General features: G+C 38.4%; 3 protein-coding genes and 1 long non-coding RNA gene across 4 annotated transcripts; 2 read left to right on the top strand and 2 right to left on the bottom strand.

The window, feature by feature from the left end:
* Positions 1 to 44: 44 nt before the first annotated feature.
* Positions 45 to 10,230, top strand: LOC145219821 (uncharacterized). Its single transcript, XM_080087131.1, has 11 exons — positions 45 to 929; positions 990 to 1,088; positions 3,072 to 3,235; positions 4,739 to 4,909; positions 6,153 to 6,321; positions 6,378 to 6,467; positions 7,138 to 7,319; positions 8,348 to 8,468; positions 8,783 to 8,993; positions 9,330 to 9,608; positions 10,164 to 10,230. Exons 1-10 carry the CDS (start codon positions 548 to 550, stop codon positions 9,442 to 9,444), a joined length of 1,704 nt encoding a protein of 567 aa, XP_079943257.1. The 5' UTR covers positions 45 to 547; the 3' UTR covers positions 9,445 to 9,608; positions 10,164 to 10,230.
* A 305-nt stretch (positions 10,231 to 10,535) lies between these two features.
* Positions 10,536 to 13,330, bottom strand: LOC145219843 (ribosomal L1 domain-containing protein 1-like). The gene is made up of 8 exons (XM_080087153.1): positions 13,152 to 13,330; positions 12,801 to 12,937; positions 12,352 to 12,487; positions 11,914 to 12,062; positions 11,691 to 11,776; positions 11,514 to 11,623; positions 10,910 to 11,062; positions 10,536 to 10,640 (listed from the first exon to the last, which is right to left on the bottom strand). The coding sequence occupies exons 1-8, from the start codon at positions 13,194 to 13,196 to the stop codon at positions 10,566 to 10,568; spliced, it is 891 nt and encodes a 296-aa protein (XP_079943279.1). The 5' UTR covers positions 13,197 to 13,330; the 3' UTR covers positions 10,536 to 10,565.
* A 2,552-nt stretch (positions 13,331 to 15,882) lies between these two features.
* On the bottom strand, positions 15,883 to 19,472 carry LOC145209076 (beta-1,4-mannosylglycolipid beta-1,3-N-acetylglucosaminyltransferase brn-like). Its single transcript, XM_080079324.1, has 4 exons — positions 19,189 to 19,472; positions 18,780 to 18,916; positions 17,521 to 17,746; positions 15,883 to 16,453 (listed from the first exon to the last, which is right to left on the bottom strand). The coding sequence occupies exons 1-4, from the start codon at positions 19,329 to 19,331 to the stop codon at positions 15,883 to 15,885; spliced, it is 1,077 nt and encodes a 358-aa protein (XP_079935450.1). The 5' UTR covers positions 19,332 to 19,472.
* LOC145209077 (uncharacterized) lies at positions 16,185 to 16,770 on the top strand. The gene is made up of 2 exons (XR_013854999.1): positions 16,185 to 16,248; positions 16,608 to 16,770. It is a non-coding gene; the product is annotated as an uncharacterized LOC145209077 (long non-coding RNA).
* Positions 19,473 to 24,558: the final 5,086 nt, after the last annotated feature.

Genomic DNA, 24,558 nt, shown 5'->3' with positions numbered 1-24,558 from the left:
ATTTTCGCTGACCGCTTACTCTTTTGTCATAGAATACAGTAAGATATAGTAAATGAACTCAATATAAATTACTATCGCATCAAATGCGGGTACTTGCTGTAAAAAAATCCAAGTGATTTTCTATAAGCATAGTGCATCAGATATTTAAGTTACAAAAAGAAATTTTTTTTTACTAACGACTAAAACAAAATTAGCATAACAAACAAACACCCAATGGACTTTGTATATTTTTTCCGTACATTTTCTACTGGGTCATGCGATATTCTGCAAGTTGAGGAAAAAATATTCTGCCCTCATCCGCTTTTACGTCCGTCGTCGTTTTGGTGTTTTTTTTTAGTTTCTGTTCAAAAAATATCAAGTTTAATCAGGTTTCGTGGAACTTGATGAATCAATTTGTAGTGTTGAAAAAATACCAAATGCGTGTTCACAAGGTTTACTTTTTGAAACTTGCTTTTTTGAGGTAAAAAGGTTCAGTGTTTGATTAGGCAGTGCTCAGTTTAGTTTACCCCATGAATGAATGAAGTGGTAGAACAAAGAAAAGGCGAAAATGGACGAACAGCAAGGCAAAACTAAAACCAGGGAAAAAGCATTTAGGAAAGAACAGCAAGGCAAAACTAAAACTGGGGAAAGGGCATTTCAGAACGAACAGCAAGGCAAAACTAAAACTGGGGAAAGGGCATTTAAGAACGAACAGCAAGGCAAAACTAAAACTGGCGAAAAAACATTTAAGAACGAACGGCAAGGCAAAACTAAAACTGGAGAAAAAGCATTTAAGAACGAACAGCAAGGCAAAACTAAAACTGGGGAAAGGGCATTTAAGAACGAACAGCACAGCAAAACTGAAACTGGAGAGAAATCATTTAAGAACGAACAGCAAGGCAAAACTAAAACTGGGGAAAAGGCATTTAGGAAATATGCACAAGCAGCTGGTTGGTTGACAGTTGGTCTTTATTGTTGTTGTTTTTTGATCGTTGATATTTTTCTTACAGTTGCAGTACAAAAGAAGCACCCACAAATAAAGAACAAAAGGACCAAACTTGCAGTCGCCTTTATTACGTTTGTGGGTGGCGTTGTTGCGTTCACTATAGGTAAGTGACTTTCTATAAGACAATACAAAATCTGCATTGCGCATTCTGAAATATGGATTTTGCTTGACCTCTGGCTGTTAGCTGCAGTGCGCTAAACACTTCAAACGGGTGGTAGCCTACATAGGCGCCGACTTTTAATTTTTCTCGGGTATGCCATATATATGACGTCACAAAATGACGTCATGAAATACCAAATTCGTTTCCTGTCGCTACATATGATGAGACTACGTTAAAGCTTGTAGTATATAAGTTTACACACCATAGTTCTACTGCCAGGCCCTTCTGCTAGTGTTGCAATTCAACGCATTTTTGTGCGCGGTAACGTGGAAACATCACAAAAAATGGGACCCACTTGCCGAATTACGGGGAGGCGGAATAATAAACATAAAAAAGATTTAGGTCGGACGTCACCTTACGTCGCGAACTACTACATTTATTTTCTCTGTAATAACTATTACAAAAATGCTTTGTTTTCACTCAACAAAGCCCACACACTTCTGGCCTATTCACCACAAAAATCGTTTTATACGTTATAAAGTCGTTTGTTTCGTTTACAACGTGAAGCCTATTTGACGCAGTAAATCATATGTGACGCATTATTAACTTTAAAGTTTAGTGTACTTCAAACGATGTCCTAAACTGCCAAAAACTTTTGACAAGCTAACACGGTAAGTTTACAAGTACCAACCTTTGTGACGTAACAATAAGCGTTGTTGTTTTTTCGGTTGAAACTAGACAGTCGTTGTCCTTTCCGTTAAAGGCAGTTAGAACAAAGATTGGACTGTATTCTCAAAATTTACTTCACAAACGCTAAACGTTTTTATCACGTGGTTGTTAACGTATAACCCGGGGCAGCGGCGTCCCCCCTTCTTCCGTAAGCGAACGCCAACATCTTCGTTTTATTTTTTACCACCCTTTAATGTTCAAATTCCAATGCTTCTTGAAGACGTTACAATTGTCATGATTGTAATGAATGCGAATAATTCGTGGGTTGTGAAACAATAACCGCGATTGAAATCAATTGTGTACGGTACTTATTGGTTCGTATCAAAAAGCATATAACGCATGACTAACAATGGTCCGATTTTCGGGTATGCGACATACCCGAGGTTTTCGTCCGGGTATGCCTGGCATACCCGGCATACCTGTGTTCGGCGCCTATGGTAGCCTATACATGTCAGTGCGTCGCTATCGAAAAAATGCAAACTTGCCATGTTGTCAATTCTTTACGAATTTCTGCTTTATTCTCGACAGTATATAGACAGCATACCTACTGGGTTGGGTATATGCTATATAAACTACTGTCCTCATGTTGCACAAAACGCCTGTTTTGCGTTTGTGTAACTAAACAAACGGTTTCATTGTTAATAAGGCGTTGCAAAACGTTTTAATGTTTAACACTGAAAACTAATTTTATGACACCGCGGTAAAGTTATTAACTTGGCACCGTAGATTTTGGTTCCACTTACATAGTCTTTTGACGAAGCAGCCTTTACCTTGCAAAAGATAACTTGTTTCAAAGCACAATTTTTAGCGCGAAAACTTACATAATCAGGTATTAAATTTATCAAATCTTGTCTGTTCAGCCAAATTGCATGCCCATAACGGGCATATAACTTACCACATGGTTTGTGGAATGTGAAAATATAAGCCCCAACAAGGGAAAATAAGGCCAGATTGTAGTGTTATTTCAATTACAGCCCGAATAATTCTAACCGTCAGTGCTTTCAAAAGTCCGTTAAATTATAAGTTTTACATTATTGTTAAAAATAGGTATTATTGTTCAATAAAACTGCTTCCGATGTGATAATAAGATAGGTATATCATGCGGTGGCGTGCGGTATCGTGAGGTATATAGTACCACCAACCACCACGTAGAGACCCACTGGTGACATTGTCAACGGCTTGTCTGTTACAAAAACTGTTCGAAAATCTTTTCAACTTGTAAATCTGCACCGAATGAGTTGTTTTAATTTAACGCAGCTATGACGAAGGAAACCCCCATCGACTATGACGTACCTCTATCTTTGTTTACGGGCGATTTTCAATTTCAAGAATCTGAGGATGGGTTTGTGACATGGGATGAAGAATACAACGACCTGAAGTCGGCCAAATCACAGAAGCTGATCAGCGAGATTGAAGCCAAGGTAAGAGCGGTAAAGCTACTAATACAAGAACTCATAGGTCAGACCTGCTAATTTCCACAAGGTGGCGCAATGGAGTATAGGCTTTTGCTATGGCAATAATAGCAATATACTGACTTACCAGTTATTGCCATAGCAGCAACTGGTTATTTGACTAGTTACATTTATTCGAAGAAAAAAAATACTGAAAATACTTTGTGTCAGTATTAAAAAAAATTAACTTGCTAAATAGCCATTTGCTGGACATGACGTAATGTCAAACAGCCCTAAAATGCTCGGGACCAAATCGCCAATTGTATTTGTTGTCTTGGTCTTTTCTGAGGACCTTTTCTGATTCAAGTATAGGCCTGTCAACCAAACTTTAGGGCAGGGGCGGGCAACTTCTCCAGTTGGCGGGCCTGATATGGGAAAATGAAGTACTTGGCGGGCCGGATTCCTGAATCGATACATTAATCGCGTATTTATCCAGTGATTTAAAACGGATTTTTGACCACCTAAACCAGGGGTGGGGAACCTTTTTGTTTATAAAGGCTACCAAACGATTTATCGACACTCGTGTAGGCCGCATAGACTATTTTCCAGGCCAAGGGCAGTGGTGTTCAAACTTTTTGACTTACAGAATGGTCGTTTTGCTATTTCCTCGTAGTTTGTAGGACTTACGGTCCCAGCTAATTAAAATTCCTCACTACATTTTCATCTTCACTACAACTTTCAGGATTTATTTAACCTAGAAATTGCTGAACCTGGAGTTTTTGGTAGTCCTAACTATGGAAATCGCTTTATGTACCAATATGGGACCACATGGGTCTTGTTTGAAAACCGCTGCCCTGGAACTAATCAAAAAATAATCTGCAATAAAGTCAAAAATACGTTTCTGTCTATTTTTTTCAGCGCCTGGTGCAGTCGGTTATATCAACATCTTAAAAATGTATTTTGCCATCGAAAGCCGCACTTAGTGCCCTAAAAGGCCGCATGTGGCCTTTCGGCCGCAGGTTCCCCACCCCTGAACTAGGCTATACGTGTGGAAACAAAGAAAACCGTTTAAGTAGGACACACACAAGGTTGGTAGTTATGTCGTAACAATGGACGTATGGTGCAATGGTAACAACGGCGGGAAATTTTTTTGCTATTGGGGAGCGTTACAACTGTAATTTGACGTAGTAAGCAAGTAATGGGGGATTGCGGCAGACTGTGGCCGCGGGCCACATTATCATGTAAGACCGGAAACTGTCCGCGGGCCGCTCAAAATCCCGCCGTATGTTGCCCGCCCCTGCTTTAGGGCCTAAATGGGCTTCTCAAAAACGATTCAGGTTCTAGCCGGGTTTCAGGCTTGTACTTTCGGGCCTGCTTCGGGCTCTAATTTTAGGCCTGTTTATAACTCTGCGCACAACAGTAAAGAAATGGGCGACGCGAAGTTAAAGATAAAACAACTCAGCTGGATAAAAATGCAAGCGGATACGCGAAGTTTTCTAAGTATGTAGCAAGTACTTTTGCTTTAAAACATAGGTCCGAGCCGCCCTTGAGGCCGAAGGATTTATTATCGAACACGTCATGGTGACGTCACTGGAAAAAGTCCCTCCTGTGACGGTTGTGCGGGAGGAGGTAGTAGAAGGATCTTCATCGACAGGCCTGGATACGACCAACCTGCTGGAATCATTGACGGTCGAAACCAAAACGGTAAAGCTTTTTATAAACTATTGCTGCCAGGCATACTATCAAGTTTTTAGAGCTCTTCTGGCAAATGTATTTTTATTCCGACGTTTTGGCGTCCTATACAGGTCGCCTTCATCAGGGTAAACAACGAATTTCATTAGTGCTTGCGTTTTAATCTTTTTTCCTTTGTTTACCGTGCAGTGTACTTGTCGCATTCAGGGTGATTTACCCTGATGAAGGCGACCTGTATAGGACGTCGAAACGTCGGAATAAAACTACATTTGCCAGAAGAGTCCTATAAACTCGGTGAAGCTTTTGTTTTGCAGATTTTGGTTCAGCAGCAAATCTGTGAATTTTAGTATCTATCCCTGTAACAGGCAACTTGCTCTATGACTATGGCTGTATTATCGAGCTATAATGCTGATGGATTCACGTTTTTATAAAGCGACACAAAAAATTATCTGTTATTTGGTTTTGCATCGTTTAGTTTGTTACAGGGTCTTCCGCAAATTATAGCCAATATATGTCGATGATTACTGATTAAATATGCAATGTTTTGTCAGAATAATTGACGAAACAACAGTTTTTCTTAATCAGAATCTGCCAACAAGTAGTGTTAAACGATATTGTTATTGTTTGCAACTGGTGATGCCCACATGGACGAAATATATATCTTTTGACACTGTTGACTGATTCTGTTTAGGAAGCCCTGTTTCTCTGTTTGGTTTTTGGTTGTTTTTAAATGAATATAAAACAGTGTTTTCCAAAGTTGGGTCGCCAGTCTTTAGAGCTAAGGCGCATCTATTTTTGGACTTTGCTTCATAGCATTTTTCCATGGCTTTAAACTGTTGCGTGATAATAATTTCGTAACAACCTTTTTTCAACGTGTTAAGGTTGTCTGTTTGTGTCACACATATTTATCAGCTTATTACTGATTGTTATCTGATGGCTGATAAAGCTCGCTCTCATTTATATCGGTTCATTTGTTTCGTCTAACAGTCACAAAACGCTTTTCCGCTCGCACGTAAAAGTGCAACAAAAATATTTATGTGTCGTTACAAACCACATAATGAGACTGTAGAAACACTTGGGTCGCGCGCCAAAAAAAAAACAGTTTGGGAACCACAGATATAAAGCATCTAAGGCACTATTGTGGCAGTTATAGAAGGCAAGACTTCATTTATTCATAATACTGTAATTGTAAAGTCACAGTTCTACTCTTCTACATGTACATGTTATGCATAACAGCCTAAATTCCGAATTGCAGTATCCAGGCATTAGCTATGTCAGAGCTAAACTCGATATAAAAGCAAAACCGTCGAGCAACGCCGCTACATTGGGCAGCGCAAAACTGGAACAACTGAAAAGTATTGGAAAGCTGCTGGGCACGAGACTTGCTAGCTCCGGATTAAAAGTCGTCACGAAAGATTTTGAGGGTAGGTTATTGTGAATCACCGATGTAAGACAGGTTTCAATTTTTCCATCTATTTAGTTAACCCAGAATTCAAAGAAACGGTCGAATCATTAGTTGCTGAAGTTCCATCTGCTGTTACAACAGCCGTAACACCGAAAGTTGTGTCAGGTACTGTACTTTGTCAAATGCACAATCCTGCCACATCAGAGATTTTTCACGGGGTTCGATTGCTCCCGGGGACGAATCCCGATCAAGATTATTTTATGTCTGGCAGTGGTGTCGAACTGGAAACACCGCCGTGCGAATATTGGTTTTTAAATATACTCGCGTACCAACGTTTGGTATTTTTAGTCAATTAGTGATAGTTTCTGTTGTAATTTTTTGGCCCTTGTATCGCATGTAAATCTTTACTGCAGTTTGCAGCCCAGCTCTTCACGTGTAGGCTACTATTTGTTACCCTTTGTCCGTTTTCCCGCAGGCTTTGGCAAATTAAAAATATACGGCCAGTATGTCAAAACGTATGACCTGTCAAGGACAAATCGTATGTAAGTAAACTTGTTTATAAAACTCCAGAAAACAGTCTTTCCCATCGAAATTTAGCTAAATGTGGTTCTGTCGTAAGGTATGGTGTTAGTAGATTTCCCCTGGTATGAAAACAAAAAACGTTTGGGGTAATTTTGCTATCGAAAACTACAAATGGGCAAACAAAAAGATTTTTCCAAGGCGAAATCCAAACCAAGTGTTGCCAAGCCAAAAAATGGGTTGGATACTTCATTGGTCCCAGTTTACTTAAAGTCGATACCACCACGTATAAAATAATTGTGTTTGTTTAATACAGGAGTTCCTTGCTCATGTGAAACCTCTACGACCAAAATGTCGGTAAAACAGCCGACCATGAATTGTGTGTGCGATAATTCCTGCTTCAAAGGTGGTCACCAAATATATGGAGGGGCGGAAAACAAGTTTGCTTGTGAATCAACAAAAATATGCCTCACCGCTTACTATGCTGGGATCATAGGGGTAGGTTTTGAAGAAAAAACTTAGTTTTAATGATGAAACTAACGGCCAAAATAGACGTAAAAAGCGACATGCTTTATTGTATTGTAAAGTTTGAACATTAAAACATGCCGCGCTTTTTACGTCTATTTGGGCCGTTATTTTTAGCATTAAACTTTTGAATAGTTCCGTACATAGTGTTCCAAAGAACTTTATGTACATGTTTGTTGGATGTTGTCTGGTGGTGTAACAACGTGATATGGTTTGTTTAAGATTTTTGTGCAGACATGTTTGGGATCATATAAAACGGATTAGTTAAAACCCGTTGCGGTCAATTATTATAATATATTTGTTTTTGGTCACATTATTTGTGGGTTAAATAAATTTGGTTGGGTTTACATTATATTGTTTGAGGTCAAATAAAGTCGTATAGGCTCAAATCAAATCGTTTGGGGTCCATTAAGTCGTTGGGGTCAAATAGATCGTGTGGGGCCACATTAAATTTGTTTTGGGTCACATAAAATCGTTTGAGGTCGAATAAAACAGTTTGGGATCCAATGGATTCGTTTGGGGTCAAATAAAATCGTGTGGGTTATAAATCGTGTGCAATAAATCGTTTGCAGTGAAACAAAACCCGGCTTTAATTGATTTCTAATTCAAATACTCCGCAAGCAGTTTTTCCTCACGTCACACCGTTCAAACCTTAATCGTTTGGCGCCACACCTAAACCTAAATTTCGAGTGAAATTCTTGCAAAACATATCATGTTTTTTAAATGAACAAATATTCATAACTGGAATCAGCCCTGGAGCGTTCCACGGGTTCACCGCTGAGCCTGCGTAGCTCAGTTGGTAGACCACGAGCCCAAGAAAGACCTATGTCTGTCGTTCGAATACAACGGTAGGCTAGATTTTTTTAGCCTACGCCTTGTAATATGAAAAGGGTGGTAAAGCGACTTTAATGAGCCTGACGTACTGTGATTATTTTTTTTTAATTAATAATTTCTATTGAGGCTTGTATATTAGAAGATTTTCACATGTTTTTGTCGTTCAGCTCAATGGTGGCGAGGTTGAAGTGATATACAACGGCAGAAGCACAATTCCAAAGGGGAAAGATATGGTTGGCTACACTGTGTATAAGATCGATGTTAACCTGCCAAGTTGCACGTTTAAAGGTAAAGGATATAATCAGATTAAAGTGAAAAAAACCTAACAGTTCTTTTGTGTTGAATGTAGGCATCTTTGCCTGAATGGCAAAGTGATTTTTAGAAAAACTATTTTTTGACTGATAAACATGCATAACAACGCGTCGCGGGAAATCATAAAATTTGGATGAGTGTTTTATTTTTACGATCACTTACAACTGAGGTACTCAACCCCGTTGAAGTCGTAGGCTACCTTATAAGATCGCGGCTCTAGTAACGTGCCGAAAAGTCTGATATGCCCTGTGTAACTACGTCTGCACAAAAATTCATTATTTTGACTACAGCACCTGGAACATTGATATCGGTGACCACGCCAGCCAGTCCAAAGGCAGCAGGGTTTCACGTTTCCACTCCAGCATATCCCTACATACAAGCCGAGTCGGATGGACTAAGTACAAGTTTCCGCCCCACACAGTACAACCCATTCGACGGAACAGAGCACATTGTAGTTCATGCGCAACATAGAAGCATCGCCGGCAAGCCAGCTATTTTCCGGTAAGTTAGGTTGGCTTTTTTGCCTATGTATGTGTTTTTTTACAAAATGTCTGGAAGGGTGCAAATCAAAGACAACAGGTTTTTTGCTGAATAATTTTGTTCTAAAATGAATTGTTCTTTTTTTGTAAAGAAGGTCGGCTAAAACAACAAAAATTTATTCGAAAAAACAAAACTAAGCTTAATCCAAGTATATGTATAAAATCCCATTTTGGTACACAATTTTACATGTAAATAAATTCCTTAATCTATTGCTCTGTTTAAACCGAAAGTACCAACGTTGTTTCACTCAATACCCGCATTAATTTGTGCCATTGTTTTATTACACTCTACTTCCAGACCAGAATACACGAATGTCGAACATAAGGACGTGGCAGAAATGAAGGAAAAATTAGAGCCTCAGGTATTTTATACCCAACCACTGCTCTCCAATACTGTGAGCATAAAAAATTAGTTGAACCGTTTTAGTATCCTATTTTGTCACAGTACAAGCGGATTTTTGCCAAACTTGGTATCACCGTCGACAGCATAGAAATTCGCCAAGCTGTGGAACCAGAAGATAAAAACGGAATTATTTTGGGATTTGCTGTGAACGGAAATGCGAAGGCAATAGCTTCGGTAAAATTTTAGACTGATTTATACGGAAACTATCGTTCTCCGACCCAGTGGTCCCTAACTAAATTGAAGGCACTAACTGCTCAAGTCAAAAAATAAAAAAAGATGTAAAGGACTAAAACAGACAGCTTGACGGCGGACCCAATCAAAATGAAACAAATACAACAAACATTTTTATCTTGGGTGGTCTGGCAATCATTTTGTATTTAGAAACCTCGGTTAATTCGGTCCCGTTTGGACCAAAAACTTGTCCGGTTTTAACACATTACAAATCATTTGTTACTCTAGTTTTATCCGAACTAGGCGAAAATCCAGGTTAGCCGAACTTGCTCATATCGGCCTGTCTTTACAAAATATCAAAACTCTGCTGGCCTTTAGCTCCGCTTTTTCAAAATCCGCCTCACAAAAATAAATGCGCTTTTTATACAATACTCTGACCTGTTTATATCAAATGCGCAAAAACTTTTTGGGGTCTTGCACTAATATTAGCCTTTGTAACTTGTAAGCCCTAATAACAGAAATCTTTAGGCCAGTTGAAAAACTGTGACAACTTTACAGAGCGTCCTTTCCGTTTGGCAAGGCTACAACCAATTTCGTGCAAAAACGATGCAAGCTTTTGGTGAATATGACTACGCCATTTTGCGCAATTTCAGATGTAAGTATCTTTATGCATTTCTTCATCTAACATTACAATAAGTATAATCCAGTAAATGAATTTATTGTTTTCCTCGAAGTCGGACGAGCAGTGTTATCAGCTCTGAGCATCAGCAGTTAAAGATGTCACCCGTTCTATGCTTATTGGTATTGTTGAGTTGCGTTACATAAGTATTCCATTTCGTTACGTGCTTATACTGTTTGCAGGGCGGCCAATCACAAATGGAGATGTGAAAAAAATCCAAGACAAGTACAGTGCTTTTTAAACACAAACAGTTGAATTTATGAGTTTTATTTCACAAACGATTAAGATTTAACGGAAGCACGGGTCTGTGGTTTCCGAACACGACGTTTCTTCATTACCTTTGGCGCGTACATGTCCTGAAAAAAAATGCTGTTTAGACCTTACAGCCAAGGAAATGAGTATTGGAGACTAGTAAATCTCTTTCGCCTGTTTTTTTGCAAACCCGGAAGTTCACAAGCTGAAATTAGTTAAGTCAGCGGTGAATACAGTCTTTAAATGTTCTACTAGTCCTTGTTTTATTGTACCATTAGTTGAACCACAATGATTTTATGGAACCAAGCTATTACATTCAGAATCTAGTTGGTTGAAAGGACTGGCAATTTTTTTTTTAAGTTAAGGTACAAACCGTGCGCTTTCTCTTTGCTTGTTTTTCTTTAATATAATTAACTTCTTCTTGGTCTTTTAGTTCCACATCTTTGGGGCATTCTTTGCTCAAGTAAACGGGCAGTGAAATGGAGTCATCAGTTTTTATGTGAACAGAACGCACATTTTCCCAACCCTTAAATAATGAATACATTAGTAGATACTTACAAGGATATCACTAATAGGTAAGGTTTACAGGAGTATTCTCAACCTGTGGTACAGCCAAGCTTTACTGAATAGCCCTGGTTTTGGACAAACACTTGTCTTAGACATTCTTTTAAAATTTCAAACCTTTCTGGCTTTAGAAAAATGTTGTCCTAGTCAAGAAGCTTAGGCCTATGTCTTCTCTCCTTTGCAACAGGTTTTCGATGGTATACAGCAAAATAATAAGGGATGAGATGATACGTGATCAGTAAAAGGTTGAGAACCACTGGTTTACAGGGAAAAATAGCATAACTTATGCTGCATAAGGCAATACTTTGCAGTTTTACTACAATTAAATATAAAAAAGGGCTTTTAATACAAGCATGAGCATATACATACTGTAGAAACACAAGAAAATACAGCCAAGATATTGATTTACAAACCCGTATCATATCGGAAGCAACTTTTGTGAGACATGCTTCGATGTTGTTGACAATGTGTTCCACAGGGAAATTAATGTATGCAGTGTGTATCATACTGCAGTTGCCCCTGCCTGAGTACAAAGAAGTGTTAAGAATTATTTTTTTCTTCACAACAACGACTTTAAAAACCAATTTTACCTGATTGAATCCAACGTGTCACCGAAAGCTTGTTAAAAAACTCCTCTTTCAAATATTTTGTTTTTAAATTAATCTGCATTGGTTGTCTGCAAAAGACAAAATTGACAGCCTTCATATCATAGCAAATTTGTCAGGTGTGTGGGTTTATACTAATGACCAGCATATTTTTTTTATGTTCACAAAGAAGCATGGTTTGCAGCAAATAACTTTAATTATCTCTTACTTTTTCTTGAGAAAAAAGTGTTTTCCGATTCGAGCTGGAACGTATTTCATTATTGTGTCATCGGCAAGAAACAAATCATATGAGTCGCACAGAGATAATTTTGCCTCATATGATTTATAATCTTTCCTTAGTGAAAGCAGTGGGATAATCTGTACACAATGGACATAAGCATAAACCACAACAAAAATCATGGTCCAAGTGTAAAAACACTTTTAAAAGTCACCACACAATAAGCAAAGGTACAACCAATTTACCAACAAAACAGCTGCTGAGTTGTTGTTACATTGTAATGACAAATTTGCCTGGTTGAACATTCAATGCCCTTGGAATATATGCAATCTGAAATTTTGCCCACCCCTTCTTAAAAAAACTTTAATGTCAATGTGCTATTATATTGTTTTCAAGCCAAAGTATTAGAAAACTGAAATCTAGGATTACCTTGGGCTGAAATCCAAGCGCTGATTGGAAAACTTCTTTGTATTTATCTTCCGATACTTCCACATCTTTTTTGTCCGCGTCTTTTGTGAAAATGCAAATCTCGGACTTCGTAGTGAATATAGGATGAGGGAGTTTTCTGAAATGTTATGAACATAGTCTGGTGGTGATATAATTGGCAACTTGGAATTTGCATAAACTTCATGTTTGTCACACCACATTTTTATTGAAATTGGGTTCCACTAAATACCACACGTTATGTCACATATGAATATAAGCCCCATGTGGGTAAATGAGACGAGATAATAATATTATTTTAATTACAAACCCTGATACCCAAACTGTCACTTTTAAATGTCCGCAAAATAATATTTTCGCTTAAAGTACATTTCTGTCAATTTAAGCTTGGCTTGTAATGTTTAGTACCAGCAAATAAATTGTATGATACCTACATCAAAACCTTTTTTTGTTTCTTGGAGGGAATTTTGTGTGCTGTTATCATCAAGTTAATCCTTGGTTGAGTGGATAATAGGCTTTCTTTTGAGGTCTCTTTTATAATCTTCAATAAAGCAGAAACAGAAGACTCAATCTGCCGAAAATATTTTTGTTTAGTCAGCAGTTAAAATATATGCCAGCGTTAGGTTGAAGACTGAAGTGTGGTAAAGCCACAAATTGCATTGCACTGTTATTTTGCTGTGTATTTGAGTATTTTTTGCAAAGCAATCGTGTAGGACAAAGTAAAACTATAGTATGTTTTGTTTGCTTTACAAGGCATAACAACATAAAGCAGCAAAGTTTATTACCTGGCTTTTAGAAATTGGGCATGCATCTTCTTGAGTTTCTCCCATATTTCTGTTACGTCAATGGTCCCGCTAACTTTACAAATGCGCACCTTCTAGTTTTAAGCTATATAAGTTCGATGAAAACCTAAAAACGAATACAGTATTACAAAATGTGTTCCCATCAACATAAATTGTTTCAACTCCCGGACACTACTGACATGTGCTGTTTTCGTCATGCTTGAGTTGCGTTTCACACCTGATTGGTCACAAAATGTGTAATTTATTCATAGAATTCTAAATATTGCTCTTTAGATTTATTGTTATTATATATACCGTTCCCTTTCTGTCGATTAAAAACATCCTAGACTTTTGTTCAGTGCAAATACCGATCCAAAAGCCAAATCTAATAAAATCTTAATTTATGTATATTAACTAGCACAGGGGTCGGCAACCTTTTTTGCACTGCGGACCGTTTTTAAAAGTGAAATTTTATCGCGGACCGGTCTTCAAAAAAACTATTAATATTTAGCGATAAAAACACTTAAATTAGTTTATCATCACCGAGATACCTAGGCAAAATGTTTAATAGCATTTAACGTAAAAAAGTTTTACGGCCCGGTAACAAACTCCTCGCGGACCGGTACCGGGCCGCGGCCCGGCGTTTGCCGACCACTGAACTAGCAAGTAGCCAGTTGCTAGTTCTGACCTAATGTCAAACAGCCCTAAAACGCCTTGTTTAAGACCAATTACTATCTATTGTGTTTGTTGTCTTGATCTTTTCTGAAGGCTTCAAATACTTTCGGGCCTAAACGGGCTTCTCAAAAATTGTTCAAAATAGGCCGGGTTTCGGGCTTGTACTTTTGGATTCAGGCCTGGTTCGGGCTCCAATTTCAGGCCTGTTTAAAACTCTGGAATAGTATTTTCATCTTGCCAAGTTTTTAACACTGCAGCACCCTCTCTTTGTATTTAGATTTTTTCTTTTTTACAAAATCGTAAGCGCTGCATGCATTAAATTAAAGTTCACGTTTCAACACTATGTATAAACTAGTGATGCACCGAAGTTTCGGTTGGCCGAAGCATTTCGGCCGAATCTGTTGTTTTTTTGAAAATTCGGCCGAAACCGAACTTTTTTGTTGCATGGAATTAAAGCCTTAAATTTCATTTTCGCCCATGCGAAACATCATAATTTAACTATTTGTTATAGTAATTCTTTTCTTATTATTGAAATCTCCTTTCAAGTAAAACGACCGCGACGATTCAGGGTCATTAAAATCAGACGAAGAAAATTCAGTGTGAAAAACCACTAAATCTGTCGCTATATTTTATTTGTTTTATCCAAACAAATGCATTTCGCTATAAAAAACATCATCAGTGTCTAAAAACAAAATAAAAAGCGGGATAAAAGCAAAAAATACAAAAAACACACACACCCAGACCAACCGCATAAAGCCTTTCCTCTGTCTTACAGGACTGCAAATGCAGACCGGCAAGTATGGCGCTGATTAAAACCACGAAACAAGGCGAGGAAAAGATAAGGGCGCAAAACGAAAAAACAAACACGATTGTAACAACAAAGCGATTGCAGTCAACGAACCGCAGGAAGGACCATCACTTGAACATTTATTGTGGCGCCCGTTAAAATTAGCCATTTGTTTTCACAAACGTCCAATTTTTCAGTCCGAGGTTCCTCTGCAAAAATCTCTACAAAAAACACATTATAACATTGTGCAATACCTAACTTTTTTTGGAAAAGTCGGAAATGTTTGTTGTGGTAGTGCTGGAGAAGGGCCGCGCGGTCACCCCCTACACTTATGTCGGACGTCCGCCAAACAGCTCGATGTGAATTCACATCGTTTTTGTAGAGGAACCTCGGACTGAAAAATTGGACGTTTGTGAAAACAAATGGCTAATTTTAACGGGCGCCACAATAAATGTTCAAGCGATGGTCCTTCCTGCGGTTCGTTGACTGCAATCGCTTTGTTGTTACAATCGTGTTTGTTTTTTCGTTTTGCGCCCTTATCTTTTCCTCGCCTTTTTTCGTGGTTTTAATCAGCGCCATACTTGCCGGTCTGCATTTGCAGTCCTGTAAGACAGAGGAAAGGCTTTTTGCGGTTGGTCTTGGGGTGTGTTTTTTTTTGTATTTTTTGCTTTTATCCCGCTTTTTATTTTGTTTTTAGACACTGATGATGTTTTTTATAGCGAAATGCATTTGTTTGGATAAAACAAATAAAATATAGCGACAGAATTAGTGGTTTTTCACACCGAATTTTCTATTTGTTATGTTTATAAATTACGAGCCACGTTGTCTGCAAAATATGACAAGTTTAGCAAAGCTTACGCATTGTGAAAGTTATTTTGGTTTGTCATAATTGAGGTCACTCGCATCAACAACACAAGTTTCAGTTGAAAACATCCATGAGAATGGGTATTTTAGGTTCGGCCTGATTCGGCCGAAATTATTCGGCCGAAATTATTCGGCCTCAATGCCGAATATTCGGTTTCGACCCGAACCTTTTTAGGCGGGTTCGGTGCATCACTAGTATAAACTATTATTGTTACATTGTATGTATTATTCACCTGCACATCGTCGTAACAAATACAGTAACAAAATATGATAATGTGGTACGAACATTTAAACACAATTACCACATTTAGCACGGGCAAGCAAGTTTTTAGACAGCTTTAGAAAGGCCAGAATAATAAAAAACCTGTTTTCCTTAAAATAAAGCCAAGGAATAATTGGACAAATATGCTATTGCGGAAGAGTACATATGTTTATTGTCTGTAAGTTTTGTTTCAACTTTTCCCAATCTTTTTGCACGACACCACTCAAATTTTTTGACTTATCGTTCTTGAATCCCACTGTGTGCTTGGCAACAGTTCTTTTCTTTCCAGGCACAACCACCATAACATTAGGCAAGCCCAACTGCTGGCGTAGTATGCCCGTGATCCATACGTCGTCCATTCTTACTGGCTTTTGCACTTTGGCGAGGCCCCATAACTGTGTTGTTACATTTACTGACATTGTGTAAAATCCGCCGAGGCAAAAATCCGGCCACATTGGCCACTTGTATTCTTCGATTGGAACATGCCATTTGCTCTTGTGTCGATGTGGAAGGTATTTTTGAACTTTTTCATACATGCAAACTATTGGATATTCTGGCCAACGATTTTTGATTGTGGTTTCTCTGAATTCGACGAGAGTGTTTCTCATGGCAACTAAGTCAATTAGAAAATCGTCGTCTCCGCTTGTGTAGAAATCAACGTCTTTGTAATTCTGTGAACACCACTGCATTCCGGCCAGGGTTTTAAAGGAAATATTTCTAAAGCAAAGCTTTTGTTAATAATTATACGAGTTAATACACGGTATAATATTAACATAAACGAAAATGTATTGTACGCACTGTATATTGTTATTGTACATTTACTTTGTACACAATAATAATAGTAGTAAAATAATAGTATTGTATATTGCAGGGGTGGCCAAACTTTTTTACCAGAGGGCCAAATTTCCAACTGTCTTGCCACTGGAGGGCCGGATTAAATGAGATTTACGTAAAATTTGTCGTAACTGGTTGCCATCGTAATTAAAATATATATTATTGTAGTAGAATAACAATAAATAACACCATCTTGTTTACACTTGTATTTAATAACTGCTAGTAGCAGCCAGCGCTGTTGCACTGCTTGTTCACAGTGGTAAATATGGTGCTTGGAAAAAACCCAGGCAAGGTGTTTGGGCCGGATGAAACAGGACTGGGGGCCGGATGCGGCCCGCGGGCCGTAGTTTGGCTGGTAGAGCTACTAACACCATACGTTTCGCCTGATCCAAAAGTGCTTAATTTTCAAAACGGTATATCTCAAAAAATGCTCACGGTTAGGGTTATTAGGGTTGGGGTAAGGTATTAGCACTTAAAATTCAATAAAACTAACCCAAAAAATTAGTTACTAATGTAAAAGTTTTATGTAAATATTTCCCAAACCAACCCATTTATAGCCGCTAAATAAATAATTCAGCACTTTACGACACCGAAAAAATTAGGCACTTTTGGATCAGGCGAAACGTATGGTGTTAGTAGCTCTACCAGTTTGGCCACCACTGGTATATTGTTAACAAGTAAATAAATTAAATTTTGTACATTGCAATTAACTTTTGTTAAGCTTACAATCTGTTTTCACATCATATAAGTTAGCATTGTAAGTATGTATTAAGTTATTATTTAACAATAGGCCTACTAGTTACAAAGATACGATATACTTTCAGAATTTATTTATTTGTTCAATACACATAGCATTTTGCGTTCGGGTAGCTGGGTTTAACAAATCAGTCCAACATTTCCATTCTCGGTAAAACTAAAATATGGCGTTGCTATACCCATAAGTTTATCACCTGTAGTCATCAGGTCCAGAGTACTGCAAGATATCCCTGTATCTCATAAATTCAACATTCAGAAGCTGATCTGTTGTTGGATCAGTAGCGTTGCCTACTACAAAGATTGTCTGTATCATTCCGTCTTGTACAAAGCGATACGATGCCCACGAACGGCGAAGAAATTCGCGCCGTTTAAAATTCATTGCCGACGATTTGATAAAAATCGCCATCTTCCACGAAACATCTGCAAAATGGCTTTCACATAAACCGGCTGGTTAGGGCAGAGTTGTAAGTCAGGGCCGGGTTCGGGTCTAGTTCGGGCTTAGGTTACTTCCAAAAAACGGGACTGATTCGGGCCTGACTTAACACTTTGTGACCTAATGTCAAACAGCCCTAAAACGCCTTGTTCAAGTCCAATTGTCTATTGTGTTTTTTGTCTTGGTCTTTCCTGGTACTTCAATGTGTAGGTCTGTCAATCCAACTTTCGGGCTTGTGCTTTGGGGGTTCGGGATCCAATTTCAGGCCCGTTCACAACTGTGGGTTAGGAGGTTATAGGGTTCTAAACGTGATGATCTTTTAAAGCAAACGAAGCTTAACATCTTTGGTTCAAGCCAGGCACACTCCGAAAGACACCTATACTTTAAATAGAGACATTTTTCTTTTGGACCCGCATAAAAAACACCTTGACGAAGAGCAAATCTATTATAAAAACAGTTATGTTTATAAAAAACAGTTATAGCTAAATTAGATGGTTTAGAATGCTTTATCGTAACATTAGGCTCAGTGTTAGAAGGAAACATTGTTTAAAAGTCCCGCGAACTCGAAGATGGAGAAATGTGGGTTAGCGCAAGTTACAGCCATTCCCAGATTTGGCGATCCCCTACTACGAAGCTGACATTTGCGGCATACGAGTCAAGCAACGGTGCTTGTAATTCGATATTCGACTGGCTCACCGCTGAGCCCTCAGTTTGTGGGGTACGCCGCGCCAGGTGATCCTTGGCCGCTGGTCTGCATGAACGCTTTATGGCCGATCCCAGTTATGAATTTATGTTCATCTTGTAGCCAACATAGACTGAAACGATTAGGACAAAGTTTAATTGTAAAGACTGTAGAAACAAGTCTACTTTATGTAAACTGGGTTCCAACAACCAACTGCACTGATTTGTTTGACATCATTCAGTCTTTTGTCAAACTGATACCTTTTGGGAAAATGTAACAGATGGCAAAAAATTAAGCAGCCTTAAATGCACTGAAAGTTGTGTACGTTGTCGTTTAACCTTGTCTGGCAATGCAAGTGTCGTTTTCACTTCCATTCAAAACTCTGTCCGGTTCCTTCAGGTAAATGAATGTGAATGATGCGGTTGGTAAAACATCGTTCAAATACTCCTTGATTACTTCACTGTTGTTAGACGGTCTACGTCGGTAAAAATATTCACATTTACATCATTGCCAAATAGAATAAAAACAAAATTAATATAGCCAACTAGCACAAGCGAATTTCATTCTAGGAAGAAATGCTTACTGAAAATTGAATTCAGTCAAAAATAAATTTATGGAGTCACTGCAGCTAGTCTGCGTCTTTTATTAACGGTTTCAAACCTTTATTCTTTTATACCTAAAAGTTATTATTGCCCAACGCCTACCAAAATTACCATTATCCCTTTAAAGCTGGTCGTTATAACCTACCTATTTGTTGGGGACCTTTTTCGTTGGATTTCGTATTCCCGTTGAATCCAAATGCCAGCAACGCAAATATGCAAAATGACAGTGCTGGCCAACAGAAAAATGTGTCTGGATCGGGGTATATACGATACCACTGCGGCATTCATTTGGCCAAACTGTACGACTATCAACAGCACTTCTGCGAAGGTTTCAATTTCAACGGCTGATTTGTTTGAGCTCAAGTGAGGAATTTTTCAACATTCAGTCAAGCACATCGGACCAATTACATGATTTCTAATCTTTCTGAAACAAACTTTCAATTATGTTGCCGTAAAGTAACAAAGGTATAATGTAAGGCTTAAACTTTATCGCCATGTTAAAACAAGGCACAAGACAACCCTTTTTCTATTTTGGAACAATATACTTTTGTTGTTGAGTATAACGGTTTTATCCGGACAGAGTACTACAAACTAGATCTTTCCCTGAAAGGTGATATACAATTGAGCAACTTATCAAACACTCTGTTTCGGATAACAATACACGCCTTAGTTTTTCATCCTTTTACTCTGTTTCGGATAACAATACACGCCTTAGTTTCTCATCCTTTTAAAATAACAAATATAAAAATGATTTTATTTTACGTACAATATCAAATGTGATAATTGATGTTTTAGCGTCTAAAATACAAAACTGCTAAGGGTTAATTCACACCACTAACTGCATACTGTTCACATTGCTTTGAACTTGGTACCAGGAATGGCCAAAACTGCAATCGTTCTGTTTGGTCGATCACGCTCGGTGTATTGTGACGGTCACGGTGTTTTTTACTGATCTTAATGCCTCTCTTTAGCTCCCAGTACCTTATTTAAGTTGTAGAGGTACCTTCTGCGTAACATGTGAGGCAAGCCAACGCTAGGTGACAACATTTTTCAAATAACAACAGCACTAATTGAAACACATTTTAGTGCGCGTGTTCCCACTATTTGACGTTTTTAAAACAGTCACTATTATTCTTGGAGACTCTACTTCCGTACGTGAGCAGCGAACAAATCACACGTCTAATTGTGATGTCAACAAACCCGTTAAATTATTGTGTTGTGGCGCCAACTGGGTGTTTTCCCAACTGCGTTATTCATCCACGCGTAACCGAACCGCACAATACGGCAATTCCCTTTTCTATTCGCAACGTGTCTTGCCTCGCCCTGTTCTGTCGTGTTGCCATTCGATATTTGAACTCGCGCAAATAAACAGCGGTACATTGGTTACCTCGAAACCTGATAACGCATTTTTCAGAGGATGCAGTATCTTTAAAGTTTTTTTGGACCGCCCAATTGCGTGTTTGGTTTAACCAAGCAGAACAAGGTCTAATTGATTTGTTGGAATATCCACCTGCAGAAGGGAAATATGAAGCGCTTAAGCAGCAATTGTTGGACACATATTCACTTTCGAAGCAAGAGGGAGCCACTCGTCTTTTAAATTAGTCTGATTTATGGGATCGAAAACCCTCAGCCCTAAATGATGAAATGTTGGCTTTATTAGGCGATCAAATGCCGTGTTTCCTTTTTTTAGCATTTATTTCTACAACAAATGCCAGAAGATTTCATAATTATGTTTTATGGCAAGCAAGGCGCGACTCAAACTTTATTGTTTCAAAATTGCAGAGCCAAAGCAGCAATTCTTTCCTCGACCCACGTGGAGATGGCCTTTGTTTTTTCATCAGCGCTTTGGGCCCAAGGCAGGTGGTTGCCGCCGACCATGCATTTGTCAGGGAAACGATCCAGCCGGTTGCCCAGAATGGCTGCGACGGTCGGCAGGTAAAACCAACTCTTCTTTGTGTCAGACCGCAACACAGGAGCCAACTTTTTATCGACAGTGGTGCTGAAGTAAGTGTGCTACCTGCAACTCGCTCCAACAGACCTGGTGTTTCACTTAAAGCAGCTAATGGAACTATTATACGTACGTACAGCTTCAAAGATTTGACTTTAAATCTTTCCATTGGTAGATTTGTTTGGAAATTTGTAATAGCCGATGTATCTCGGCCCCTCCTAGGCATCGATTTTTTGCATGCAAACGTGTTGCTTGTCAACTTCAAGCGCAATCGAATGTAGCATGCAAATTCTGCAAACAATGCGAATTCTTCTAAGCAGTGGCGGCTCGTGCCTAAAATTTGTGGGGGTGCTGCACAGCCTTTACTGAACATATATAAGTTGGCAATATATTGAAAAGCTACATTTCTAGTTTTTCCAGCCATTTGTTTTGTGTAGAAAAACAAGTAATACAAATCCTAACTGGCAACTCCATTGTGACGTAATTTTTGTTACGCAATAATGTACACGAGTGTAAACAGCAGACGGCATCATTTGTGTATTTTGTATACTTGCACAGCGACGGGCCAAACACAATAACATTCAGTAATAATGTGAAAAACAAAAACACACGTGGCACAGTTCGAAACGAAGCGGTTGTAAATACGACAAAACACAACAGGAATATAGAAAAAATAGATATAAATGAGTCGAAAAAGGTCGAAGTATTTCAGTTCGACAACAAAAATTGTCATGTTTTATTTAAGTAAATTTAGTCACAGTCAGCGTTTTCAACATATTCTATGACACTTCACAGATTATTGTCACACAAAAAAACTAGCCAAACAGCTTTTTATTGGTATCATAACTAACAAATTTAACAACCATATTACATTGGTTTCAGAACTTGTTCATTTAAACATCTTTCTTGAATTTTTGTGTACAGTCTATTAATTGTATTTTAGTTTCCTAACTGCTATAATTGCTGCTTGCTGGCAAATAGCTCATAATTCCTTTTGCAAAACGCCTTCAGGCTTTAAAATTTACAACACTCTCACTTAAATTTAAACCATGTTTTTAAATCTTGTGCTTCCTTTTTCCAACCAAAATGAATGAAGTTATAGTTTGGCCATGATAATTGATAGCTTTTTCCTTAATCCCAAATGATAACTAAGAAACTGTTTTTCTATTTAGTACTAGCACTGCAAGTGCAAGTCGTTTGGAAATATTGGTGTTCCACAGAAAAATTGGCATCTTTTTCAGTGTTAAAAAGAACTGTTTTGCCTTTGAAGGAATCATGGAAAGAGCAAAAAGGATTTTTCATCCTAGTAATTTAACTTGTCAAAACATCATCTCTAGATTAATTATTTTCAAAGTAATCACAAATATCAGATCTACAGAAAACATTTTCATTTGAGTAACTAGCTTTTCTTTGTCAACAATAGGATGTGCTTGGTGTCACTACTATCTTGTCTGTAGAATGTTCATTCTTAAGAAACACTTCCTGGGAAGCAATTTAGCAGCTACTGTTTAGACAAACAGTACATGTCCATTATATCAATACACATGATTGCACTTGACTGCAAATACTGTCCACATGGTGTGTTAAGAAATCCACACTTTAAATTGCCTTCACTCTTTTTTGTCTTCATTTCAAAATTCCTGTTGCTTGCAAATTCCTGTTCAGCATTTGATATTGCCTGAATTTCAGTGAGGCATTTAACTTCACAGTCAGAAATTTAATTTTTCTTTGGTAGCATTATAGGAACTAAAACTGAGTATTTCTTGTTGTTGCTTATTCCTGCATGACATTGGAGTAGCAGATATTTTGTCCCATACGTTCACAAATCTTTTTAATTCAGTTATTTATTATAAAGCTTAATTGTGACTTTCAAAAGGTGTTAGATAACCATTTTTTTTTCTTTTTTAAGGTGTTAGATACACTTTTTTAATTCAATGATAACTGTAAAAACTGAAACTCACTTACTATCATCTCAAAAAGTCACTACTAACAGTCAAACAATAAATTTAATGATAGCAAAATAATTATTTAACTGCACTCACTGTCGAACTTAAAAACACAGTACACGGGTTTGGCTTTGGAGCTCACTGACGCGAAGCAGGCCACATAACCAGCGCTACGTCACGGGAGGGGCTGCGCGAGCCACAGCCCCCTCTCGCCTATTTCGCCCGGCATGTAGCTTTTCCAAGTGCGCATGCGCACAACTGAAAACGTCATGAAACGTCACGAAACTGGAGCTGCAGCTCCGCCATAGATAACTTATCATTATTTTGATTTTTTTTTACATTTTTTTAAATAATACAAAATTTTTACTAATTTTATTTTAATAAAATGCCAATTAATGCCATAAAAGTTATTCTTAGTATACACTGATCAAACATAAAAACTATATATAAAGATTGTTTAGTACAACAACTTGGAATAGGAATGTCAAGTAAAAATACTGGGGGTGCTGCAGCTCCGCAGCCCCCTCGTACGAGCCGCCCCTGCTTCTAAGATAGCGAAAGCAGCGCGTGACATAATGTCATTTGCAGCACAACCTGCTTACACTAAACTGCTATCAGAATTTACCAATATGACCATAAGTAGTTTTTCTGACTCACAACCCAAGCATCAGGTAGATTCTACCTGGTAGGACACTTTATTTTCACACATGGGCCGCCAGTCCATGCTAGGGCAAGGCGCCTGGCCCCTGAAAAATTGAAGAACGCCAAACAAGAATTTCAACATTTGCTTGACCTAGGAATCGTGCGGCGCTCTTCGAGTCCATGGTCATCGCCTTTACACATGGTGCCCAAAGCATCAAGTGGTTGGAGGCCCTGTGGTGATTACAGTCGTTTGAACGCGATCACTGAAGCAGATCGATATTCCATTCCCCACCTCCAGGACTTTTCTGCGCATTTAACAGGTGCCACATTTTTTTTCAAAAATAGACTTGGTTCGTGGTTTTCACCAAGTCCCTGTTGCGTCAGTTGATGTACCGAAGACTGCTGCAATTACCCCATTCGGTTTGTTGGAATTCTTGCGTATGCCATTTGGATTTGAAAAAACGCGGCAAAAGCTATCCAGCGTTTGATGGATTCCGTCTGCCAAAATCTAACTTTTGCGTCTGTTTATCTTGACGATATCCTTGTGGCCAGCAAAACTTCAAGTGAGCATATTGAACATCTACGACAACTGTTCAAAAGATTGGACAACCATGGTCTTATTATTAACACTGCGAAGTGCAGGTTCGGGCAGACACAAATTGATTTTCTTGGACATCAAGTTAATGTCCATGGGGCCAAGCCTTTGCCGGAAAAAATGAAGGTAATACGAAGATTCAAGCGCCCAACAACAATTGCAGGTTTACAGCAATTTAGCGGTATTGAAGCGGTCGAAGCTTTCTTGTGCAGCGGCGCCATGTCCGAGTCATGTTAGAAACGTGTTAAGAGGTAAAACAACACGAAACGCTACAGTATGATAATTTTTTATTATCGATTTATACCATTAGCTTCTAACATAATGTTACCCATATACTCTGTCTAATAAGCCAAAGGATTTGACGTGGACAGACAGCCTTCGAGC

The sequence above is a fragment of the Phallusia mammillata genome, chromosome 1 (genome assembly GCF_965637545.1).
Source record: "Phallusia mammillata chromosome 1, kaPhaMamm4.hap1.1, whole genome shotgun sequence".
In the NCBI taxonomy this organism is placed as follows: domain Eukaryota; kingdom Metazoa; phylum Chordata; class Ascidiacea; order Phlebobranchia; family Ascidiidae; genus Phallusia; species Phallusia mammillata.
This window is presented reverse-complemented; position numbering and strand designations above follow the sequence as displayed.